This window comes from Suillus discolor, assembly GCF_016758755.1.
Source record: "Suillus discolor strain FC423 chromosome Unknown F5147scaffold_44, whole genome shotgun sequence".
Classification (NCBI taxonomy): domain Eukaryota; kingdom Fungi; phylum Basidiomycota; class Agaricomycetes; order Boletales; family Suillaceae; genus Suillus; species Suillus discolor.
Genome location: NW_024541291.1, coordinates 319,348 through 342,902, shown reverse-complemented (window position 1 = coordinate 342,902; position 23,555 = coordinate 319,348). Strand labels below are relative to the sequence as shown.

Below are 23,555 nucleotides of genomic sequence, written 5' to 3'. Positions count from 1 at the left end.
ACCTGCGCGGCTGCTGCCGTTTCTATTAATTAATCTCCCAACCCCAATACGTCCAGAAACGCGATAAGTGGGACATCTTGTTCCACGGCTGTGGTACAGACGTAGCTAGAGTCAGGTACATCGTCCCAACGTCATCATTGACACGCGCATGACGTGGCCCGACAAGCCCTTTCTCTGACTTATTAATCCGGTATCCCATCGTTTGGTGCACTCCTTGTCGTTCCATGCAAGTACCGTCTGAACCCGTGGAAGGAACCACTGACGGAACGGGCCACTCACCGGACCGCCACACAAGTTTCGCAAAGGAGATATCCGAAAAGCCTTTCAGCATGCCCAACAGTCTCGCAGCGACAATGACCAGGGGTAAGCATTGTGCTTCGTTTTCTGGCGGTGAACTCTATTTCGGCTCGAAGTTGGACGGCTTTTGCTAACAAGGATACATTTGATGAGTCTCAGGGAAGTTGTCTATTTTTGCAAAGATTGTGTAACAACTGACGACCAGCCTAGTCCAACAATGTACAGTGTGGTTGGCGGGTTGTTCTGACCGATCAATGATATCTATGATTTGTTGGGCCGCAAACTTTAATTCGAGGTGACGGAAATGAACTTACTGTCCGCATAACGGAGCCGAACTTATGTGTTTGCATAGTTCCCCGATTTCCGGTGTTATCTGTTGGCGAATGGCGCTCTGTTGAGATTCGAGTTGCTCGCCCTTCTTTACCATTGACCTGGCTTTCAAATTCGGGAGCAGGCATTGGTATCGCCTCCGAAGCAGCGGCAAGTGTTCATGGGTCTACTGAATTACCCGAGGCGAAGAACGATAACAGCGGTTCCCGAAATCCATAGTCCTGCTGGTTGTGACCTCGCCTCATTTTAGAATCCTGACGTTTTGCAGATAATTTCAACCGGAGTAGCGCTGACCCGATACGTTCAATTCCGGCTAACTCGAGAACTTGCAATCGATGAGTTGCACCCTTCCTGGTCCTCAGGCACATCTTGAGTATCCGTGACTGACTCAATAGGATGTCAGATACTGAGCACTGACGAGTAAAAATACTCAATGGGGTTGTTCGGTCTCAGATACCAAGGCATAAACGCTATTGTCGGCAGCCTGACGTCAGGAGGTGCGAGAGATCTTGCAGCCATCGGCGCATAAACTTGCTGCAGAGCTATTTCTAAAGGTGAACGAGTATGAGCTTCCTGTAGGAATGGGCTGTTGTGGGTGGAAGCCAAGTAAACGCCATCGGTGCACACACTTGCTGCATAGCCATTTCTAAAGGTAAACGAGCATGACCTTCCTGTAGGGATGAGCAGTTGTGGGTAAACGCACTGACAATCGACATGGACGCACCATGACTTGAAAAGTGACCGGAGCAGTGGGGATAGACAACGTCTTCTTGGCGATGCTCTCAGCAACGATTCGATGATACAATCGTAATGGTTTGCCTTCCTGTTGTAAGTCAGCACACAATATGGTATAAATTCCTAGGGATGTAATTCCATGCAGGTTCTGTCAAGGTATGAATGAAAACATGTTAGATTCGATATCTCCGTTCTCCGAAATGCATGCGATTACAATATGACGTCCTATCATCCATCGTGCCATGAATGCAGTTCATGTCCCCAATTTATGCAATATCAGTGTGATCCTCTTGTACTCCGCGCTACGCCGGTGCTGCACTAGCAAAAGAGCACCCCCAAAAGGCTGTTCAAGGCGAGCGAGCAACCTCGCCTCTACTGTACGAGGCCCCGGATCAGTCGCCATACAATTTACAAACGTGTCAACCATAGTGGCGCTCCCAGAATGACCCAAGCTAGGCCCTCGCCAGTTGGCAGTTGGTCCAATTCAGCGGTCTAAATCTAGCCACCGTGTGCTTGGGATATCATGCTGGAGCGAGAAAAAAAATGGACGAGACTGGATGTCAACAAAATTCTTCCGACTCAGAACCTGCGAGGAATCTTGCAGCCTTCAACCTTGAACGTTTGAACTCGCAGCAGAGCTAATTGTGAACCTGGCATGAGTATTTGCAAGTATGATCTGTAGGGGTAGGGACGACACGTTAAGGACACAACTTTGCAAGGTACTGGGAGCACGCAAATTAGTAGGGACAATTGATAAATGCCAAACAGCACCTCGCATTGAATCACGTGACCATTCATTTCGTCTCTAGCATTATCTCCTCCTTCCTCTATATCGCGACTGCTGCCTCTCTCATCTCCTTCGAGATCACTCTCGCTTTCCCATCAGTGCATAGCAGAGTTTAGTTTAATCAGATGGGCACAGCTACATCCCCAAATTATCATTTTACACCCTGCTTCCATGTTCTCGCTCACCCTGCATGTGCAATCAGATGAAGATGCTGGAAACGGAGCGAGGAGAGTATTCCTTTGTGCATCCTGTACGAAAGCTGGTGCAAGGCCCTGAACTAGTCATTGAAAAGCTTGGTGCGAGACAGTGACGAATTAAATGCCGTTGTAGAGGTATTGGTGGATTCAGACTATTTGCGTGAGTAATGAATAGTATCTCTCTTAATTGACCTCCACAGACATCAGAACATAATGATGGTGGATTCATTCGATTCGGAGAAAACGCCCACCGGAGAAGATACAGCGCAGGGCGGAAGGTATATGCATTTTGGGGGGCGTATATTCCTGTGGTGTATTGCAGCTCTGCATTCTTGTCGAATTTATTTATGGTAGGTCACCGTAATACTTGAACATTTAATTGTCCTGTTATCGGTCCGATTCAGCCGTCATGGGCTCCAGGAATCAGTGCAGAATGATACAGGCCTGAGGCCTGAGGTGCAGCTTTGGAGCGCCTGATGCAAACAGCGCGTCGAAGTATCGTCTGTTGAATTCACTCCGAGTCGTGCCCACCATCCTCGTGATGAATGACGTGATGTCAGATTCTGCAAAGTCCTTTGACCGCATAATTTACCTTGAATCGATGACTCTCCCTTCTTTCATCGCGATTCGCAGTCATCTGGATGCACAAACTGCATGGAATAGAAATTAACTAGATCCTGCGGGTGACCCATACAGATCAGCAGTTGAGAGTATCACGGAGGGAGTTTCAATCGCTGCAATTTCCGATATGCGGCTAGTAGCCGCGTGCACGGACAAAGTTGATGTGCGTATGATACCCTTGAGTCGTTGCGCTAATTTGAAACTTGCAGAACTATCATAGTCTTAGATGATATGATTGAAAAACTAGAGTTATTCGATACGTTCTGCTAGCCTTATATATGCATGTAAGGTAGGGAGGCGAGTCACAAAGGGAAAATAGTTATCGTACGGAATTGAATAGTAGCTGCATGCAGTGCTAGCAAGTTAAGGCATAAATATACTAACCCCATAGGATATATGATACTGCTGCATAACGGTTTGTCTTCAAGACTCCAAAGACCCATTGTCTGTATGCAAAGTGTTTGAGTTCTCGATCATACGGTGCAAATCGTCATACAAGCCCTGTACAGATAACAGGGCAGCATCAAATAGAGCCTGATCTAGACCATAAACAATCACAGAAAAAAATGATTCCAAAGCTCCATGCACGTCTTTAGTGAGTTCTGCTAAATCCTCGTCAGCGCTAGAATTCCAGCTTATTGAATACTGCCTCGTTGCCACCACGAGGGCTGGTAGTGCGCTGATGTCATGCCACATATAACGGTGTGCGGACTTCCATTGTCCTCTGATGAATGCCTGCCATCTTTCCTGGGTAGGGCTGAAAGGAAGAGCATGATGTAAGGGCTTGATATGTGTGAAGATCCCAGCAAGGTAGCATCCGGGGACCCAAGTTGAACGTTCAAAGGCGTCCTCGGCTAGAGAAATGCAACGCTCGAAATGACCATCGTGGGCCAGACGTTCATGCCACTTGTCATTCTGTGCAAGGGCAAGGATGAGACGAGAGTAGCAAGTATCTCGGTTTTCGTGAAAAGAAATGTCGGGTCCGCCGTATTGGACTGTCCGGTCCTGCGAGTGATTTGGATGTACAGCAGTCAAAATAGCACAAGAAAGGTTGTCCAGGAGTGTTGCATCCACACCCTGTGGTATTGATTCGTTTGTCATAGATGCCAATTCTTCTCGAGCATCAGTAACAGCTCGTAGTGCAGCATGTCGAACACGGGGAGGTCTGGTGGGGTCCATGCAATGTATAAGCGCCGTGATGTAAGAACGACGCTTGGTAGAGCTTCCTAGGCTATGCATGGCGCTCAGCGTAAGCAGAGCATCACCTACAGTCTCATCATCCGCTCTAGTGTCAGCTTCTTTCGCCAAGTAGTCGATGAGCCAGTCAAATTCATCACAGCTGGGCATGAGTCCATTATCGTGACACCATCGCAAATCACTATCCCAAATTAAGCGTTCGTCGTCCGGAAATAAAAACCGAATGGGATCTCCATGGACAACCATTGTTCTCAGAGCCGTGCGTGCATCAGCCCTATGCTTCTGTCGAACGTCCTCTTGCTGCGTGTTCTTGAGGTGATTGTAGGCGTTACGGCTGTCCATGAATGCATCACGAATGAAACGGCTCTTGCCTCCCCAACATTCCCAGATACGGATGGATTTCCAACGAAGTTCCTGACGTATTTCAAGTGACTGGCTGCAAAGATGGGTCATGGCCTTGCCACACTTCAGAAACACCTCTTCCATTTCACGACACGCCTCAAAATTATCCTTCAAGCGTGCATAGATTGTGGAAGCATCAATGTTCTGTGGCCATTGCACGAGAGGTACCATTGCAGCCGCGGCCTCGACAACTTCTGGATGAGTGTATGTCTCAAGTATCCAGCGGATGGCGGACAATTTAATGGATGCAGAACCAGGAGTGAAAGTCAATCTGCCCGGGAGAAATTTTCTGCAGATGGCTCCCATTAGTTCAGCTCCTGGTGTCTGAAAAGGACTGTCTGGACGCAAAATTGTCACGAGAATAGTGCTTGCGTAAAACAGGATGCCGAATGCGGTGGTGCAGATAACGATACTGGAAATCGTTGTTTGCTGGATCCACATGTTGGCGCTTAGTGATAAACCGAATAGGAGTAGCGAGATTTGGAGGAGCACGAGGAACCCCTGCAAGATGGTCTGGAGCTGAAAATACTCCATTCCATCCATTTTCCTCTGCCTCTGTATGCAGCGTTCCTCAAGAGACCCTCGTCCACGAGCTGCCTTGTAAGCGTTGAGCCATTGCTTTCCCAACACAGCCCCAAACGCGGCCAAGACGCTGAACGAGAGGCTAGCGTACGCAAGCGTTTGCATCCAGATAGTCGAAGAAGGATATGGCATGGAAGAGGAAAGACCGCTGATGTCACTTGCAGTGTTTGTGCCGTTAGCTGTCATTTGGATAAGGTGAAACAAGAGGACGTTGGTAGTTTCTGCCGGGTTAGGCTGCATTCCGATGATAAAAGTGGAGTTGACAGCTGAGAATAAACCAGCCTGGTTCGCCTGTTAGATTTGCATTGATAGACATAAACAAACGCACAAAAGTTAAGATGATGCCCATATCGCCATTCGCCCGCTCTAAAAAGTCACTATCATACTCCGTCGAAAACTTGTCATACGTCGCCCAAAACTTCGAATCAACGTCTTCGTCACGTTCTTCAGCTATAGGAAGCCCTTGTCGATCGTTGAGGATCTGTTCATCGGTGTTTGACCTACTACCCAGCATGATCAAACCTCGAATGTCTCGCAGTGATTGGTTGCTCCATGAAACTCACACATTCTTAATAGAGCCTCCTACAACGGCCTTGGAAAGCCTCTTGTTCGTTGGATGCAGCTTGCTAGTGCTCCCATTACTGCAAATCCATAAGTGTTACGCTCAGCCTACTAGTCTAACTTGTCACTTACTCGCTTCTGAGGCTTAGAGGGTCAGTGTCGACAGGACGGCGTTGTGATGACGTGGCTTGCATGTTTTCGTGTGTGGTGATCATCAAAATGTTGGGGGCATTGAATGGGACTCGGAGAGGTGGTTGGTTGGTAGAAATGAGGCTCGAAGTGCTGTGCTGGCGTCAAAGTAGTTACACATCACGGAAGCGCGCAAGATGTTAATAAGGAGAAGATACTGAAAGCGAATTGAAAGGTTTTAAAAGGTTCGGTCGTACGGTGCATGGCATGAAGATAAACCTAATAAGTCTGGCTAGCATTCATAATTTCATGACACCATTAGATCCTACGTAGGCCCCTGATCGGTCGAAGTGTACGCTGTTGTATTTGCAATTAATTTCAGCTTCAATTTTGTCCGGTGAATCGTGTTAGGACCTACTAGTACCTTGCATTGACATGCTTATCGTTGCCTGCCGCATACTAAGAACAAAGCTTGAGCGTGAGTGCCAGTTATTGCTCAGGTCTAGCATCAGTAAAACCTCGGGTCTATTTTCGCCAAAGATTTTGAATTTATTTCTATTTTTCCGAGTTTTACCAGGTTTGAGGAACCATTAAGGTGACACGCAAGACACGATGAGAAAATTGAGAAAAATGCCACTCGTCCTCTGAATTCTACTTTGCAGCTCATGAAAGTCACTTATGAGGCATTAACCGACAAAACAAAGTGGTAATAATAGAGAGCAAACGGTATCACATCATCTGGTGGAAAGTGCAAAAAAGTGATGAAAATGGGAACACAAAGTAAAGTACGAAACATTAGCGAAAAGAAGAGTACGAAATGCTAGCGAAAAGAAGGGTAACGGTGCAAAGAGCATGAAACGAGACTAAAGACGACGAAAGGCATTACGAGTGGTGGTGGGATAAGCAAAACACGATAGTACTATGAACTTGAATCAATGGCGATGATGGAAGCGGACAGCAAGCATGGCGGGAACGAGATCTATCAAATGATGTTAGCTCATGAATAACGCAAAAAAAACTGATATTACTAGTTACCAAAGCATGGCACGCCTGTCGATGTCCTCTGATTCGTCGTCATCGTTGAGGCAAAGGTACTTCTCAAGGCCAGCACTGCCCGATTTCTTGAGTAACTTCCACGCTGTTGAAACCATGTCCCTCAAAAAAATGTCCCCCTTTTTCTTTACGCTAGACAAGTAAGCTTCGGTTACTGACCCCCAGTTGTTGATGGAAAATGCGTGCTCGGTGGTGCTGTAGTTGCCGGTCCACTTGTTGAGGGTCTTCGGTGTGCGCAGCTTGCGCTTCAGTTGTGCAGGACGCATATCGAGGATGTCCACATCAATATCAATGGCACCAGCGCCGAGGCATTTGACAGCACGTTCGAGCTGTCAAATGTGATAAGTCATGATTCTTGTATGGTCAGAATACTTACTGAAGTTGCACAGAGAGCAAGAACACCAGCCATGCCACTGGCAGCCAATACATCTGTTTTGATGGCGGTGACATGAGCATGTCCAACAATACTGTGAAGATGAGCGGTTGCAAATAACTGTATCATGAAAGGAGACCGGAATGCTTTCATCTTGTCTGAGTAGTCCAAGTCCTCGAAGAGGAACACGAACTCCTCCATAAGCGCTTCACTAAGGTCTTTTGGATTAGTGTCTTCGTTCCGAGTGAAGAAGTCGATCATAATTGCAAGTCCTGTTGAACTGAAGTTGCTGCGCCACTCTGCCAGATGCTGAGTAGCCTTATTGAGATCACAATGAGTTAGCAATAGTGCTACAAAAAAAATTGCTAGACGCACAACACCAAAGACAGATCTCTGAGCAGTCACCTTGTACTGGAGATCTGGATACACGACATCAAAAATGCATTGAAGCGCTTCAACAAGAGAGGTATCTGCAAACTGCCAGAGATTATTTTGGCTGCCGGCCCACAGGTAAAGGGTCGAGAGAAAATGTTTGGGCCACCGTTGATCCTGACATTGCGGAGGGAGATCACTGTTCCGGTAGGTTGAGCGTGACTTATATCGCTTCTCGATCCAGTGACCGGGCAATGGAACAAGCACGGGTTTCGTATCGTCATCAGCACCTTCTTCAATCTTCACCTTCTTCGCAGGTGGCTTTGCTGTAGCAGCTGCCTCAGAGACAGCAACTGAAGTCTGTTCAAACAAATATGAGTAGCAATAACCGTTAATGAAATAGACTTACTGAAGATGTTACCCGCATGGCCTTCTTCGCGACCGCTCCAACAGCAGCTGTAAGCGGAGCCTCAAGTTCCTCATCTGAGGACAATAAGTGAAACAAGACCTTGCGCTTCTTGTTATTCGGACGGTGGGATGATAAATCACTGCCACTGTCACTGTCCTCAGACATCTTCGCGTCTTCGTTCGGGTTGAAGTCGTCCTCCAGAACCTCCACGTCATTCTCCACGTCATCCTCTGCGTCCATCGGATCATTGTCCTCGAAGTCTGTTGGGCCGTCATCCTCAAAGTCTGCCTCTATGTCTGATGGCGTGGAGGCCTCCACGTCCATTGGCACATTGAGATCAGACTGTCCCTTCGAGCCCATTGTCGCATCATCGGCCCTCGTGTTGGTAATGATCTATATAGTTCACTTTGTATTAGAACCAGTAAGACTACATATGCTCTACGCACCTTAATGAAAGACTTCTTCTCCTTTGTTTTCGAGGCGATTGTTTCAAGGCGTTCCTGGGAATCATCCAAAGTGTCATCGGCAAAGCCGCCAACAAGAACCTCAGTAGCAAGATTGGAAGAGACTTTAGGTTGGCGACTGGACTTGGTATTTACACCTGATACAGATGTAACCTGGGTGCTGGGTGGCCCATGTGCCAATGAGAAAGGGGAGGCAGCGGTGCGAGACTTGGAAGCACTTGAAGCTTTGGACCTCTCATCTGGTGTAACGTCAGATACCCAGCCATTGACACGTCCTACCAATGAAAACTTTAAGTTGGTCGACCTGAATTTTGAGGTTAAGTTAACAAAGAATAGTGTTGATTCAGTAAGCATCAACATGGTTTTGATCAAGTCGAAAAGACATACTTCGCCGCGGCAGATAACTTTTCTTTCTTGTCTTCGACACGTGGTTCCTGGCTTCTAATTCCTGGCATTGCGATCAAATCTCGGGCATTGTTGATGGCATCTTTTAGTGAGATCTTGCCACGCTTTTGAGTCTTCGACTTCTCACTGATTTCCTCTTGAACATGACTGCTGTCGTCTTGAACATAACTGCTGTCGTCTCGACCACTTTCATCTAGGTCCTCAACAATGTTAGCCCCATGTAAGTGAGCCTCATTTGATGCTTGTGCACTCACCAGCATTGTCTTCTTAGATAGATGATCTATAGATAAACACCTATAAAATCAAAAATCTCCACGGTCAGTGATTCAGACAAATACCAATGACTGATAACGTGGTTGTTCGTGGGTGGCTGTTTACACTTCCCCAAGCTATGTTCAGACAAAAGTACTTCCTGTGAGGTCAGTAGCAATACCAGTCAATCCAACAGTATGGACGCAATAGAAAATAAAATAAACAGAATGTAGTCAGCCCAACGGTATGGTGATGACAAAAAGAAATTGATTCACTCCAACGGTATGGCAGTGTTTAGAGAACAGAGAAAAGTCAGCCCAACAGTATGGTACTGATAAAAAAAAGAAATAGATTGATAAGGGAAACCCTTCCTTCAGTAACAATGCTTCTTGTAATAAATTTACTACAGAAAGTCGTGCGAAATTATAGCAATCACCCCCTCAGCACAAACAGGTAGAATCAAAGGTCAGGACTAATCAGTGATCAGTAGAACTCTTAGTTCACTATTGAACCTGCTGCCAAGGAACTCACGATGAGTATTAAACAGAATCAGGAACGGACGTCCTTGGATTTCAGTACCAAGTCCCCTATTCAACAACTAAAGTCTAGCAGACAAAGAAAACCCTGGCTCAGTATCACTACTCAGATGAGTGAGGTCAAGCGTCACTATCAACTTCTGAAGTCTTCCCACTAAGCCGGTGCTTAGATGGACGTAAAGACAACACAAAGATCTTGAAACAAATTCAGACAATAACACTGAGACGTGAACGAACTGAACAGAAAAAGAGACAAATGAAAAGAAACAAACAAACAAAGAAACAGAAAAAGAAAGAGAGAAAGAAGAAAGAAAAGAAAAGAAAAGAAAAGAAAAGAAAAGAAAAGAAAAGAAAAGAAAAGAAAAGAAAAGAAAAGAAAGAGACTAGAGGTTCACCAGTAGAAAATCAAAGAAAAAGTTTGCTCACTGTTGAGCACAGTGAGCTCAAGATATTTCACAGTTGTTGACGATGAGCTAAAGGTATTGCTGGATGTTGCTTACAATGACCTCTCAGTTAGTTGCTTAACAGCTCTTGTCACTGTTGTTGATACTGATCACACTTCACACTCAAATTTATTTTGTGGGGCTTAAAAGTTCCCTATATGCATCCTTTTATTGGCAAAAAGTGGGGTCTTATATAGATAAATTATGGTGGCTGTGTTACTATTTCCCACGTTCTAAGGGGAATAGGCTTAGTCAGATTGTACCAATACTATTTACTGTAGTCATGTGCTTTATAATTTGTGTCATCAAGCTTTAGTCATCTCAAAAGGTTGCTTTGTCATGATTTGGTTTAAGGTCATAGGTCACCTGACTGTTAGAGTAATATAACTTAGTATCATGTGACAAATATTAAGTAACAGACTGATTATGTTATTTGTTGGTGTCTTGTTATGATGTTGCTTTATTGACCGTAGAAATGATGCGAGCCGTGTATTTAGAGTGTTAAGAAAGTTCCCACAAGGCAACTTATGCAAGAACTATTTTACACTGTTACTTGACATGTGTGGGATTCAGTCTGAGTCATTGTTATTGCTGACTAAGCAGAATTTTACCGCAAAATTAAATATACAAGAATATTCAGCCTATCTGGGTCTGTCTGAGAAATGAAAATACTATCTGAACTGCAGTCTGAACCATAAAGTAAAGGAAGATTGTTCATAATGATTTCTAGGGTATCGGGCTCATGAGAGACCATTAGTCATCCATGCACCGAACCGGTTTGGTGCAGGTCAGCGTTTCCTGTTGTCAGGAGCTTCTTATCAGGCGCCGTTCGCTTCACGACAGGGCGGGCGCGAGGTTTCACTGGCTTCGGCTTGTTCACGATGGTGAGTTCCTCCGCCTTTTCCATTTCTTTCTGCATGGCTGCAAGCCATTGCAGCCCCTCAAGCGCGGCCTGCTCTTGAACTTCGCGTGATTCCTTGAGAATCTGGTTGTCCTCTGCTATCTGGGCCTCAGTCCGTCGCTGACGTCCTTTTGCTGGCAGGTCAGGCAAGCCTGGATGCTTGTTTGCGTTCTGTGGGCAAGTGCGTGACTTCTGAGCGGTGTCAGACATTGCTGACGAGGAGCAGATTTGACAGGCTCTATGGCAAGCTTGGGACGGCCAGGGAAATGTAATGAGTGGTCGGTAGAATGGTTGAAGTTGAAAATTGACAACCAATTTGTAAGTTCCGTACTTAAGAGCTAACCAAACAAAGTTCGATCACTAATTCAATTCACTACTAGCAGGACTCTCTGGTCTGCGCACCTGTAAAGTTGTCCAAACCATCAAGTAAGTCCTGCATTATTCTGTCTTTTCGCGCCATACTTACTTCAAATGTCTACACTTCCAGCTGGTCACATCAACTAGACGCATTCTTCGGCTGGCCTGAGCTCAGTCACTTGGAAATCCACTCAACGAAAATGCAGGTATCGATTTATTTCAGCCGCGCACTCTTATTGACGCAATCTCAAGTGTCTTCACTTTCCGTGATGCCTGCTGATATTCCATGCATCCAACCACGCCGACGGGACCATAGCGCACTCCAACTCCCATGTGGAACATGTTCAAGATGGTTCAAAAGCTCTGCTGGGCGAACGAAACACCGAATTTCGGCACATCCTGTGATGCCAGTACCGCCTCAAGACAACCATCGAGAATCTCTGGAACCTGTTCCCCGAACACCAAGCCCACACCCATCTCGCAATGAAGACAATGAGCGCGATGTTGATGCGGATGGTTACCAGGGCGACATGGACAAACATCTGCGCCAACAATCCCCCCATGCAGACATCGACACAGAATTTTTTGGGCGTGGCGATCATCTTTATCGCAATTATCACACAGGTCTTAATGGTACGTCAATTTACTGCCTGATACTCTATCTTTAATGAGCGCTATTACAGGTAGACCATGTGATGTTAATGGTGTATTCCTCCCCCCTGGCGCTCCACCTCCACCTCCTGAGAATCTCGCACCTGATGACTGGACGCCTTTTCGAAACCGCACAGAATTTGAAACGGCCGAGTTCCTTTACAAGCACAATCAAATGCCAGCTGGTCAAATTGACCGGCTACTGGATCTATGGGCATCTACCCTTGCGAAGCACAACGACAACCCGCCGTTTGCAGATCACCGTGATCTGTACCACGTCATCGACAGTTCGCCCTTTGGGGATGTACCATGGCAACGTTTTACGGTCGCCTATGATGGCGAGAGACTTGCAGACGAGGACAAGCCCTGGATGGACAGCGAATACGAAGTCTGGTTCCGCGACCCACGTGAAGTTGCGTGTAATATGCTCGCAAATTCGACTTACGCTAACGAGATAGATTACTGCCCGTATAGGGAGTATTCAACTGAGGGCAACAAGCGCCAATGGAAGGATTTCATGTCTGGCGACTGGGTGTGGAATCAAGCAGTAAGTAATGCATTTTTTGTTTCGTAATGTCTGATATTAACGGCTCTATGTATCTAGGACGAAATCGCGAAAGACCCGAGCACTCTCGGGTCGACATTTGTCCCTGTCATCCTTGGCAGCGACAAAACGACAGTTTCAGTCGGAACGGGTAACAACGAGTACTACCCGCTCTATGCTTCCATTGGGAACATCCACAATAACGTTCGAAGAGCGCATCGCGATGGTGTGGCCGTCATTGGGTTCCTGGCAATGCCGAAAAGTATGTTTCAACCCTGCAATCTATTTCTATAACTGACTAACTATGATACAGCTACGCAGGAACATGCTGAAGAACCTTCGTTCCGAAGATTTCGTCGACAGTTATTCCATTCATCCCTTTCCAAAATTCTCGATCCGCTCAAGCTGGGCATGACGACTCCCGAAGTAACATGTTTCGGAGATGGCCACTACCAGTGTGTCATATATGGACTAGGGCCTTACATAGCGGATTACGAAGAGCAAGTTTTATTAGCGTGCATTGTCCGTAATTGGTGTCCAAAGTACGTCTTTCATTTAATATGTATTTACATGGTCGCTCACATTATTCTAAAGGTGTGTTGCAAATCACGAAGATCTCGACGAAGATGTGCTGCCCCGTAGCCGCGAATATACAGAGGCACTCGTTGAAGAAGCTCCCTCAGGAGATCTTTGGGAAGACTTCGGAATAGTTGCGCAACTTGTGGTAAGTCATTCAGCGTTTTTCTCTCGTTTTCATTTACAAAACTAATACTATTTCGACAGCCATTCACAAACGACTTTCCCCGAGCCGATATCCATCAAATGATATCACCAGATATCCTCCATCAACTTATAAAAGGCGCCTTCAAGGATCACCTCGTAACATGGGTCAAGAAGTACCTCCGTCAGACACACAACAAACGGAAGGCACAGAAAATTATGGATGATATTGACCGCAGGTGAGCTCAGTTTGTATTTGGATTGCTTACTTTTTCTCATTGCCATAGAATCACTGCTGTCGCCTCGTTTTCAGGCTTGCGACGATTTCCTCAAGGGCGCGGATTCAAACAGTGGACAGGAGATGACTCCAAGGCCTTGATGAAAGTGAGTTGTCATTTTTTTGTATTGTTACTACCTAATATTGAATCCTTTAGGTCTATTTACCTGCTATCGAGGGCCATGTACCTCAAGATGTCGTTCGCGCCTTTCGTGCGCTTCTAGATTTTTGTTATCTAGTCCGTCGCAATATCATCACCGAAGACTCTCTACTTCAAATCGAAGACGCACTCTCTCGTTTTCACCATTACCATGAAATCTTCAGGACAATGAGTGTCGTCCTTCACTTCTCCTTACCTCGTCAACACTCGCTCATGCACTATGTTCGAAACATTCGACTCTTTGCTGCACCCAACGGTCTCTGCTTGTCAATCACCGAGAACAAGCACATCAAAGCGGTCAAGGAGCCCTGGCGACGATTGAGCCGTTACAATGCGCTTGGTCAGATATTACTGACCAATCAACGGCTCGACAAACTTTCAGCACTGCGAGTCGACTTCATGCGTCGGGGGATGCTCACTGGCACTTGTCTCTCAGCAGTCAATGCCTTAGGTAAGTCGTGCATTCCTTACGAGATATATTTCAACTAATTTGCATAACAGTTCCTGCGCAGATCAACCAAGTTGATGAAGACAGGGGGGCAGCAGCACTCGCACCTGCTCAAGCAGCAGCAGCAGCAGATATGGATGCGCCTGCGCCTGCCCCACCCATACCCGCCCCACCTCCACCTCCACCTCCACCTCCCTTGATCAACATTGACGTGGACCTCGACATAGATGACGGGCCCACAGTTCTACAAGTGTTCATAACGCTGGCAAAAACCCGCCGTAAGTGTCCTTTTTTCCTGATTTTCAACGTGATACTGAACATACTGTACAGAGGGCAAAAATCGCGCTCAAACCATTCCTGAACTCGCTGATGAACTTGATATTCCTCACCTATCTGACCTTCTCAGACGCTTCTTATTTCAACAGACGCATCCTGATGATCCCCGCGATCCATCCAATATCCCTCTTGCTGAATGTCCCCTCTATCTCAGCAAAATTGCGGTCTTCAACTCGGCATCATCGCGATTTTATGCGCCGAGCGATTTGAGTGGTATTGGTAGTGCTGCCGTGGTCCGGTTCGGTCCGGTTCAGAGGGTCCTGGACGAGAACCGAGAACCGAACCATGGTCCGGTTCTGCAAAATCGTCGAACCCAGAACCGGACCATCAAGAACTGTTCTCAACGGTCTGGTTCGGTTTTTTTGTGGTCCGAACGCGAACCGAACCGAAATTTTTTCAAGCACAACAAAAATTGACATTGTAGATCTACTGACATCGAGTAACTAGTCTAACATAGCACTGCATGCTCCTCTGCTTCTACTGCTGCTGTCAGAAATGGGAGCCCTAAAGAGCACTGGATGCGAATGGAGAGTTTGGAAGGTGTGGAGGTTGTCGAGGAATTCAGTTAGTGCTAGCTGCATTTTGAGAGGTCAGAAGCATAGTTGCGCGAATGGACAAGAGATAGATATTCACGGGGAGAGTGCTGTTTGTAGGGATATCCATGACAGACCGTAGCTGTGTCAGCGTTGTCTGCACATCCCTGCCCAGACCAGGGCCAAGATTTGTGACAGCAGCAGAAGGTCCGCAAGCACAGTGACAGTCACTGAGTCAGTGCAAGATTACAACCTGACAAACAATGCAAACTGACGAGGGCCTACCGCCGCAGAAAAGCACACGCGACGCAAGGCCGTCGCGCACGAGAGTTGCCTCACAACCACCGGGCGCGCCTCTTCGATCTGAAAGGCTTTACAAATATGCGATTCCGAGCAACTCGTGAGCAGAATGTGGGTCACGGGCAGGTCAGGCTCATGAAGAGCCTATGCAAGGGAAAATATGGACAACGATATCCAAGGAGATCCGTTAGAGTTGACGAGGATGGCAGCGAGCAGCAGCGGGAGATGGCAGCGAGCAGCAGAGTGAGATGGCGGTGAGCAGCAGCATGAGATTGAGCACCAATCCCTGAGTCAGAGAGGTAGCGAGAGGATGCTGAAGGTAGCGAGAGGGCGCTGAACTTGATGAAATTGACTTGGGAGGGGGGAATAAAGTCATTAATGCTAGTTGAAAGGAATGAGTTACAGGCAAGGAAATATGGATGAGGATGCTACCGTTTGGCAATGTAGTTGGGGACATAGTCGCCGACAGCGACAGGGTCCCCGGTGGTGTTGTCAACACGTGGCGTGGATCCAGGGAAAGTAGCGCAAGGGAAAGGAAGTGCACGAGGAGAGATGGATCTGAGTGCGTGGGTGATCAATATCTGTGACATATTTGAACAAATGTCAGTGTGTGAGAGAATCAAAATTTTGATTAGTTAATACGTACCTTCAAAAAGGCTAAAGGCAGAAGAGTAGAGTGCAAATCCCGAAGTTCGGTCGATGTCGAAGTAAGTGGCGTCGAAGTCAGAGTTGAGAAGGGTTCAGAACGGTTCGGCAAGGCCGAACCAAAATAGAACGGTTCGGCAGGACCTAGAACCGAGAACCGATTTCCGGTTTGGTTCGGCTGACACCAGAACCGTGGACCGAACCGTCCAGAACCGGACCAAAAGTCCGGTTCGAACCGTGGTTCTGAACCGGACCGCGGCAGCACTAGGTATTGGTGGCATGCGCACTGAACACATCCGCTCTTGTCCCTCCTGGCGAGGTGGGCATTCACGCAACAACTGTGTCTTTGTCAACACAGACTCTAGTCTACCTGGCATGCAAGGTCTCAAAGTTGCACGCGTTCGCGCATTTTTTTCATTCCAGTACCGGGGCGAAGTGTATCCCTGCATTGTGGTTCGCTGGTTTGACAAAATCGGCGATGCTGCAGACGAAGACACGGGAATGTGGATGGTTCGTCCAGGAGAGGGTGCAAACAATACTGCTGAGTACGCGATCATTCATATTGACGCCATTTATCGTGCTGCCCATCTTATTCCCGTGTACGGCACGGAATTCCTGCCTCCAGAGCTCAAATTTTATCATTCCTATGATGCATTCCGCGCCTACTATGTCAATAAATACACTGACCATCACGCCTTTGAGATTGCATTTTGATCTAGCTACTTGTACACAATTTGAATTTATAATACTCTTTTCTCTCTTAATATGCATTTTCTCTCCTTTGTGTGGCAAAACCAATGGACCGCTCCTTTGCGCCTTTGAGAAATTTCGGAAAGATCGAGTTATCACTCCTTGTATTAATTTTTATGCCTTAGCGCCAGCGCCAAGGCAAGAAAAGTGGGATAATGAAGGAAAATCAATCCGAGGTTTTACTGATGAGGTGGTCGACTGTGACATCGCTGTTTGTATAATTATTCGACGCAGAGTAAGGTCACCTGCGGCGGTCGAAGGATAATCCCATACAGATAAGTACGGATAGCTCGAGTGACAGATATGAAGAAGAGGGAACGAATATAGGCTTTTGAATTTTTTATATTTGGCCATCTACGCTAACATAAGCTCAGGTAACTAGGTTCCTCGATGGCTCAACTACAAATGAAACAGGCTGTACCTCCTTCCTGTCATGTGACTCAATGTTTGCATTTCGTTCAAGTTTATCGTCTCCATCATGATCATTACTCTAACGTACGAAACACAGGCAGAGCATATGTTGCACAGAACTTATCTCAGTTATCTGTGACCTGCGTTCTGTCAGCGTCTCATGTCGGCAAGACATACCTTCGTCGACACACTATGACTACACACTTTTACAGATTCAATAACACCAAAATTTATCACTGCGATTGCGAGATATTGTGCAGGAGCCAGCTGCACCAAGTACTTCATGAAATGTGGAGACGGCATGTAGAGATCCCGATACAAGGGGACATGTTTTCTGAAAGAGAAAAGGATACATGCTAGCATGGCATCGGGACCCACAACCTGTCCAGCAGGATGAGGAATAGGATCGTAATCCTGGTATAGAGGTTCGTCTTGTTTTTACTACAATAACTTATTGTTTCAATTTATCCCTACAGGAGAACCATTTTGCAGATTACGAGGCTTCTGGAGACATTCCCAATACCATCAGTGAATCCACGAGTCCTCGATATTGTAGCCGGTGTGAACTATAGAATAATATAATTTTAGATGTCCGCCCTCCCATTCCACCTCCCCAACATGTGATTTCACCGTCAAGACCACCATGGAGAGGAACTGAGAAAGAAAATTCTCGAGTTCATCCTTGAAAATCGCTTGTGTAAGTTCCTCGCTTCGTTGTGAACATGAAAGTCGAAGTTTATCAACAGCTTGCAGCAAAAAACTTGACAGATAAGAAGTAGACAATCCTGAGACTCCTCGTACGATCATGATGTTGATTCCCCTCAGTAATTCCAACTAAGATGTACTATAGTGACATAGCGAAACCAGGCGTGATCTGGTCCTTGTCGTTGCCCACCGTATAAGAACAAAGCTTGAGCATGAAATCCTGCTTGTGTCGCTCAGGCCCAGGTGTTCCACTGTCACCCCCAAAGTGTCATTCTACACCTTTGAAAACCTTGCTGCCTCCATGTTCTCGCTCACCCTACATGTTGCCTACATGTGCAATCAGATGAAGACGCTAGAAACGGAGCGACGGGAGTATTCCTTTGTGCATCCTGTACCACGAAATCTGGTGCCAGGCCCTGGACTGGCCATTGAAAAGCTTGGTGCGAGACGGTGACGAATTAAATGTTTTAGAGGTGTCGGTGGATTCAGACTATTTGCGTGAGTGATGAATATCTCTCGTAACTGACTTCCACAGACATCAGAACTCAATTCATTCGACTCGGAGAAGACGCCCGCCGGAAACATGTTTTAGATACGGTGCAAGACGGAAGGTATGTGATCGTCATGCATTTTTGGGGGGTGTATATTTGCGTGGTGTATTGCAGCTCTGCATTCCTGTCGAGTTTATTTCTGGTAGGTCACGATAATGCTTGAACGTTAACATTTAATTGCTCTTTTATCGGTCCGATCCAGTCGTCATGGGCTCCAGGGATCAGCACGGAATGATACAAGCCAGTGATGCAGCTTTTGGCACGCCTGATGCAAATAGCGCGTCGAAATATCGTCTGTCCAATTCACTCCGAGTCGTGCCCACCATTTTCGTGATGGATGATTCTGCGAGTCCTTTGACCTCATAATTTGCCTTGAATCAATGACTCTCCCTTCTTTCATCGCAGTCATCTGAATGCACAAACTCTATGGAATAAATATTGTTATATTACAGAAATTGACTCTGGCGGGGGACCACATATAGATCAGTAGTTGAGAGTATCATGGAGGGAGTTTCAGTAGCTGCAACTTCCAATATACGACTAGCCACGTGCACGGCCGAAAACAAAGTTGATGTGCATATGATACTTATGAATCGTTGGTCATTTGAAACTCGTGGAGGAAAAGGAATTGAACAGTAGTTCAAGATGATGTTATTGAAAAACTAGAGGTGTTCGATACATTCTGCCTATGCAAGGTAGGGAGGCAAGTCATAAAGGGAAAATAGTTATCGTACGGAATTGAATAGTAGGTGCAATACTGGCAAGTTAACGTTAATGGCTCGACCATAAATATACCAATCCAAGTGTAAACTTTCAAGTTGACATTGTAGGATATATGATACTGCTAGATAACGGTTTGCCTTCAAGACTCCAAAGACCCATTGTCCGTCTGCAAAGCGTTTGGGTTTTCGATCATACGACGCAAATCGTCATACAAGCCCTGCACGGAGGATAGGGCAGCATCAAATAGAACCTGATCTAGACGATAAGCCACAAGGAAATCTTTCGTGCTTTGCATTGATTCCAAAGTCCTATACACACCTGTAGTGAGTTCTGTTAACTCTTCGTTAGGAACGCTAGAATCCCAGCTTCGCAAATTATGCCTCGTCGCCGCCACGAGGACTAGTAGTGCGTTGACGCCGGTGTCTTCGTAAATTTCGTGGCGGGTATCCTCCCATGTTTCGCTGATGAATGCCTGCCACCTCCTCTGGGTAGGGCCGAGAGGAAGAACCTTGTCAGAGGAATTGATATATGCGAAGATCCCAGCAAGGTAGCATCCGGGAACCGAAGAGTAGCGTTCAAGGGAGTGCTCGGCTAGAACAATGCAATGCTCGAAATGACCATCACGGGTCAGACGTTCGCGCCACTCATCACTCTGTGTAAGAGCAAAGATGAGACGAAAGTAGCAAGCATCTCGACGCCAGTTAAAAGAGGCGTGGGGTCCACTGCATGGGAGTGTCTGGTCCTGCGAGTGATTTGGACATACGACAGTCAAAATAGCACACGAGAGCTTGTCCAAGAGTGTTGCATCCACAGCCTGTGGTATTGACTCATTTGTCATAGATGCCAATTCTTCTCGAGCATCATCAATGGCTCGTAGTGCAGCATGTCGGACACGGGGAGGTCTGGCAGGGTCCATGCAACGGATGAGCGCCGTGATATAGGAGTGACGCTTGGTAGAGCTCCTTAGGTTGGGCATGGCACTTAGCGCAAGTAGAGCGTCGCCTACAGTTTTATCATCTGCTGTGGTGTTTACTTCTTCCACTAAGTAGTCGACGAGCCAGTCAAAATCTTCACAGCTGGGCAGGAGCCCGTCACTGCGACGCCACCGGAAATCACCATCCAAAATTAAATTTTCATCGTCTGGAAGCCTAAATAAATCGGAATCCCCGTGGACAACCAGTGTTCTCAGAGATGTGCGTGCATCAGCCTTATGCTTATGCTTCTGTCGATCGTCCGCTTGCTGTGTGTTCTTGAGGCGATTGCAGGCGTCACGGCTGTCCATGAACGCATCACGAATGAAAGAGCTCCTGCCTCCCCAACAATCACGGATATACGTAAATTTGTAGCGAAAGCGTAAAGGTGTTTCCAGCGACTGGCTGCAAAGATGGGCTATGGCCTTGCCACACTTCACGAATACTTCATCCATTTCACGGCATGCTTCGAAGTTATCCTGTAAGCGTGCACAGATTGCGGAAATATCAAGGTTCTGCGGCCATTGCACAAGAGGTACCATTGCAGCCGCAGCCTCGACAACTTCTGGATGAGTGGACGTCTCTAGTATCCACCGGATGGCGGACAATTTAACGAATGCACCACCAGGAGCGAAGGTCAATCTGTCTGGAAGAAATTTTCTGCAGATGGCTCCGATTACTTCAGCTCCTGGTGTCCGGAAAGGACTGTCCGGACGCAAAATTGTCACGAGGAGAGCGCTTGCGTAAAATAGCATGCCGAATGCGGTGGAGCAGATGACGACGCTGGATATCGTGGTTTGCTGGGTCCACATGTTGGCGCTGAGTGATAAGCTGAATAAGAGTAGCGAGATCTGGAGGAGCACGAGGAACCCCTGCAAGACGGTCTGGAGCCGAAAATACTCCATTCCATCCAGTTTCCTCTGCCTCTGTATGCAGCGTTCCTCAAGAGAGCCTCGTCCACGAGCTGCCTTGTAAGCGTTGAGCCATTGCTTTCCCAACACAGCCCCAAACGCGGCCAAGACGCTGAACGAGAGGCTAGCATACGCAAGCGTTTGCATCCAGATAGTCGAAGAAGGATATGGCGTGGAAGAGGAAAGACCGCTGATGTCATTCGCAGTGTTTGTGCCGTTAGCTGTCATTTGGATAAGGTGAAACAAGAGGACGTTTGTAGTTTCTGCCGGGTTAGGCTGCATTCCGATGATAAAAGTGGAGTTGACAGCGGAGAATAAACCAGCCTGGTTCGCCTGTTAGATTTGCATTGATAGACATAAACAAACGCACAAAAGTTAAGATGATGCCCATATCGCCATTCGCCCGCTCTGAAAAGTCATTATCGTACCCTGTCGAAACCTCGTCGTACGTCGCCCAAAACTTCGATTCAACGTCTTTGTTGTTACTTTCTTCAGCTATAGGAAGCCCTTGTCGTTCGTTGAGGATCTGTTCATCAGCGTTTAACCTGTCACCCAGCATAATCAGACCTCAAGTGTTTCGCATTGATTGACTGCTTGACACTTACACATTCTTAATAGGGCTTCCCACGCCGGCCTCTGGAAGCTTCCCGCTCGCTGGAGGGGGCTTGCCAGTGATTCCATTGCTGTAAATCCATAAGTGTTACGCTCGGCTCAATCTAGCTTGTCACTTACTCGCTTCTGAGGCTTGGAGTGTCAGCGTCGACAGGTGCGGGACAGCGTCGTGACGAGGTGCCTTGCATGTTTTCGTCTGCAGTGATCATGGAAATGTTGAGGGCGTTGAATGAGAGAGGTGGTTGGTTGGTAAAAATGACGCTTGAAGTGCTGTGCTGGCGTCAAAGTAGTTACACATCACAGAAGCGCGCAAGCGGCCATAAGATGATAATAAGGAGACTCGATACTGAAAGTGAATAATTGTAAAAGGTTCGTTCACGGTGCATAGCATGAAGATAAACCTAACAAGAGTTCATCTGGCTAGTATTTACACCAACGTAGTGATCGCTGTTGTATTTGCAATTAATTTCATATTCAATTTTGTCCGGTGAATTTGTACAGTCCAATTTGCTACTACCTTGCATTGACATGCTTATCGTTGCCTACCGTATAAGAACAATGCTTGAGCGTGAGTTATTGCTCAGGTCTAGGTGATCGACTGTGACATCGCTGTTTGTATTTGACGTCACCTACGGCGGTCGAAGGATAATCCCATACAGATAAGTACGGATAGCTCTCGAGTGACGGATATGCGAAAAACAAGGAACGAATATAGGCCTGTACTTCCTGTCATGTGACTCCATGTTTGAATTTCGTCATTTCGTTCACAGTGGTCTCTATCATTCAACTCTAACGTACGAAACGCAGGCAGGGCACACGTTGCACAGAACTTATCTCAGTTATCTGTGACCTGCGTTCTGTCAGCGTCTTGTGTCGGAAAGACATACCTTCGTCGACACACCATGACTACATAATACTCTTTTACAGATTCAATAACACCAAAAAATATCACAGCGATTGCGAGATATCGTGCAGGAGCCAGCTGCACCAAGTACTTTACGACACGTGGAGATGGCATGTAGAGGTCCCTATACAAGGGGACGTGTTTTCCGAAAGAGAAAGGGATACGTGCTAGCATGGCATATCGGGACCCACAACATGTCCAGCAGGATGAACAGGATCGTAATCCTGGTATAAAGGTTCGTCTTGCTTTTACTACATTTCAATTTATCCCTACAGGAGAACCATTTTGCAGATTACAATGCCTCTGGAGACATTCCCGATACAGCGATAGATATTCGCCCTCCCATCCCACCTCCGAGTCCCCAACATGTGATTTCACAGAGGTCTCTATCCCAGACCCACCACCACACCCTAATGATAGCGGTGTTCTCGCACCCCTAGATGTGGACGAGCGTATCCTTACGGAGTATTTTTTACGCACGTGAAGCGTAAGGATCTTCGTCACTCCCTCACGTTTGTCTTGTGGACGCAAACAGCTGGTCTAGACGACGAAGACACCGGGCTCAGCACAGAAGCAGTTACACAACCCAGATTCCCATTGCAGTTCGCACCTTCCCTCGAGGGTATCTATATCACCAGCCGTTGTCAAGCTCTACCTTCCACGTTCAGCTTCAGACAAGGAACACGAGAGGACGCGCAAGATAATAATCGAGCTTCACGGCTGTCACGGTGCGCCGGCATTCAACGCTATGTCTTGCAATGCTGTCGACGTTTTTCGAAATGGCTGGATTCAAGGCATGCAGTCATGTATATTTTTCAGATTAGTGAGTCTTGGCTTACACCGCGAGTCCTTATACTGATCGTATTCTTGCCAAAGCATGCTGTTTTGTATGTTCGAGGTGCAGGGTCATGTACTTCATCACTTACATCGTGACGGTTGACGCTATACCATCGAAAGACACCAGGGAGCTCGCTAAGAATTGAGAAGGAGCCGGCCTGAA

General features: G+C 46.9%; 9 protein-coding genes across 9 annotated transcripts; 2 read left to right on the top strand and 7 right to left on the bottom strand.

Moving 5' to 3' along the window:
• Positions 1 to 25: 25 nt before the first annotated feature.
• Positions 26 to 1,354, bottom strand: F5147DRAFT_809241 (uncharacterized protein; the record flags this gene model as incomplete). Its single annotated transcript, XM_041443414.1, has 7 exons — positions 26 to 258; positions 280 to 397; positions 612 to 764; positions 798 to 1,014; positions 1,046 to 1,200; positions 1,257 to 1,298; positions 1,352 to 1,354. 7 exons carry the CDS (start codon positions 1,352 to 1,354, stop codon positions 26 to 28), a joined length of 921 nt encoding a protein of 306 aa, XP_041290580.1.
• A 1,974-nt stretch (positions 1,355 to 3,328) lies between these two features.
• Positions 3,329 to 4,122, bottom strand: F5147DRAFT_706270 (uncharacterized protein). Its single transcript, XM_041437977.1, has one exon. The coding sequence runs from the start codon at positions 4,066 to 4,068 to the stop codon at positions 3,391 to 3,393; it is 678 nt and encodes a 225-aa protein (XP_041290579.1). The 5' UTR covers positions 4,069 to 4,122; the 3' UTR covers positions 3,329 to 3,390.
• A 1,056-nt stretch (positions 4,123 to 5,178) lies between these two features.
• Positions 5,179 to 5,662, bottom strand: F5147DRAFT_580414 (uncharacterized protein; the record flags this gene model as incomplete). The annotated part of the gene is made up of 2 exons (XM_041431542.1): positions 5,179 to 5,430; positions 5,477 to 5,662. Coding segments are annotated over 2 exons (438 nt in total), but the record flags the coding sequence as incomplete, so codon positions are not given.
• Positions 5,663 to 6,869: 1,207 nt separating this feature from the next.
• F5147DRAFT_654786 (uncharacterized protein) lies at positions 6,870 to 9,174 on the bottom strand (the record flags this gene model as incomplete). Its single annotated transcript, XM_041433907.1, has 6 exons — positions 6,870 to 7,220; positions 7,268 to 7,582; positions 7,640 to 7,996; positions 8,046 to 8,438; positions 8,492 to 8,813; positions 8,897 to 9,174. The coding sequence occupies 6 exons, from the start codon at positions 9,172 to 9,174 to the stop codon at positions 6,870 to 6,872; spliced, it is 2,016 nt and encodes a 671-aa protein (XP_041290577.1).
• Positions 9,175 to 10,902: 1,728 nt separating this feature from the next.
• F5147DRAFT_654785 (uncharacterized protein) lies at positions 10,903 to 11,506 on the bottom strand (the record flags this gene model as incomplete). Its single annotated transcript, XM_041433906.1, has 2 exons — positions 10,903 to 11,384; positions 11,449 to 11,506. The coding sequence occupies 2 exons, from the start codon at positions 11,504 to 11,506 to the stop codon at positions 10,903 to 10,905; spliced, it is 540 nt and encodes a 179-aa protein (XP_041290576.1).
• Positions 11,507 to 12,082: 576 nt separating this feature from the next.
• On the top strand, positions 12,083 to 16,880 carry F5147DRAFT_809236 (uncharacterized protein; the record flags this gene model as incomplete). The annotated part of the gene is made up of 10 exons (XM_041443413.1): positions 12,083 to 12,601; positions 12,659 to 12,860; positions 12,912 to 13,140; positions 13,193 to 13,322; positions 13,382 to 13,557; positions 13,606 to 13,702; positions 13,753 to 14,206; positions 14,431 to 14,481; positions 14,534 to 14,752; positions 16,286 to 16,880. Coding segments are annotated over 10 exons (2,523 nt in total), but the record flags the coding sequence as incomplete, so codon positions are not given.
• A 2,182-nt stretch (positions 16,881 to 19,062) lies between these two features.
• Positions 19,063 to 20,545, bottom strand: F5147DRAFT_706256 (uncharacterized protein). The gene has a single exon (XM_041437976.1). The coding sequence runs from the start codon at positions 20,437 to 20,439 to the stop codon at positions 19,297 to 19,299; it is 1,143 nt and encodes a 380-aa protein (XP_041290574.1). The 5' UTR covers positions 20,440 to 20,545; the 3' UTR covers positions 19,063 to 19,296.
• A 566-nt stretch (positions 20,546 to 21,111) lies between these two features.
• F5147DRAFT_580541 (uncharacterized protein) lies at positions 21,112 to 21,598 on the bottom strand (the record flags this gene model as incomplete). Its single annotated transcript, XM_041431553.1, has 2 exons — positions 21,112 to 21,363; positions 21,410 to 21,598. Coding segments are annotated over 2 exons (441 nt in total), but the record flags the coding sequence as incomplete, so codon positions are not given.
• A 1,057-nt stretch (positions 21,599 to 22,655) lies between these two features.
• F5147DRAFT_838574 (uncharacterized protein) lies at positions 22,656 to 22,995 on the top strand (the record flags this gene model as incomplete). The annotated part of the gene is made up of 2 exons (XM_041444168.1): positions 22,656 to 22,790; positions 22,831 to 22,995. The coding sequence occupies exons 1-2, from the start codon at positions 22,728 to 22,730 to the stop codon at positions 22,993 to 22,995; spliced, it is 228 nt and encodes a 75-aa protein (XP_041290572.1). The 5' UTR covers positions 22,656 to 22,727.
• Positions 22,996 to 23,555: the final 560 nt, after the last annotated feature.

Excerpts from the sequence above, each read along its gene's own strand:
- F5147DRAFT_706270 (XM_041437977.1), bottom strand. The coding sequence starts at position 4,068 with ATGACAAACGAATCAATACCACAGGGTGTGGATGCAACACTCCTGGAC.
- F5147DRAFT_706256 (XM_041437976.1), bottom strand. The coding sequence starts at position 20,439 with ATGGACAGCCGTGACGCCTGCAATCGCCTCAAGAACACACAGCAAGCG.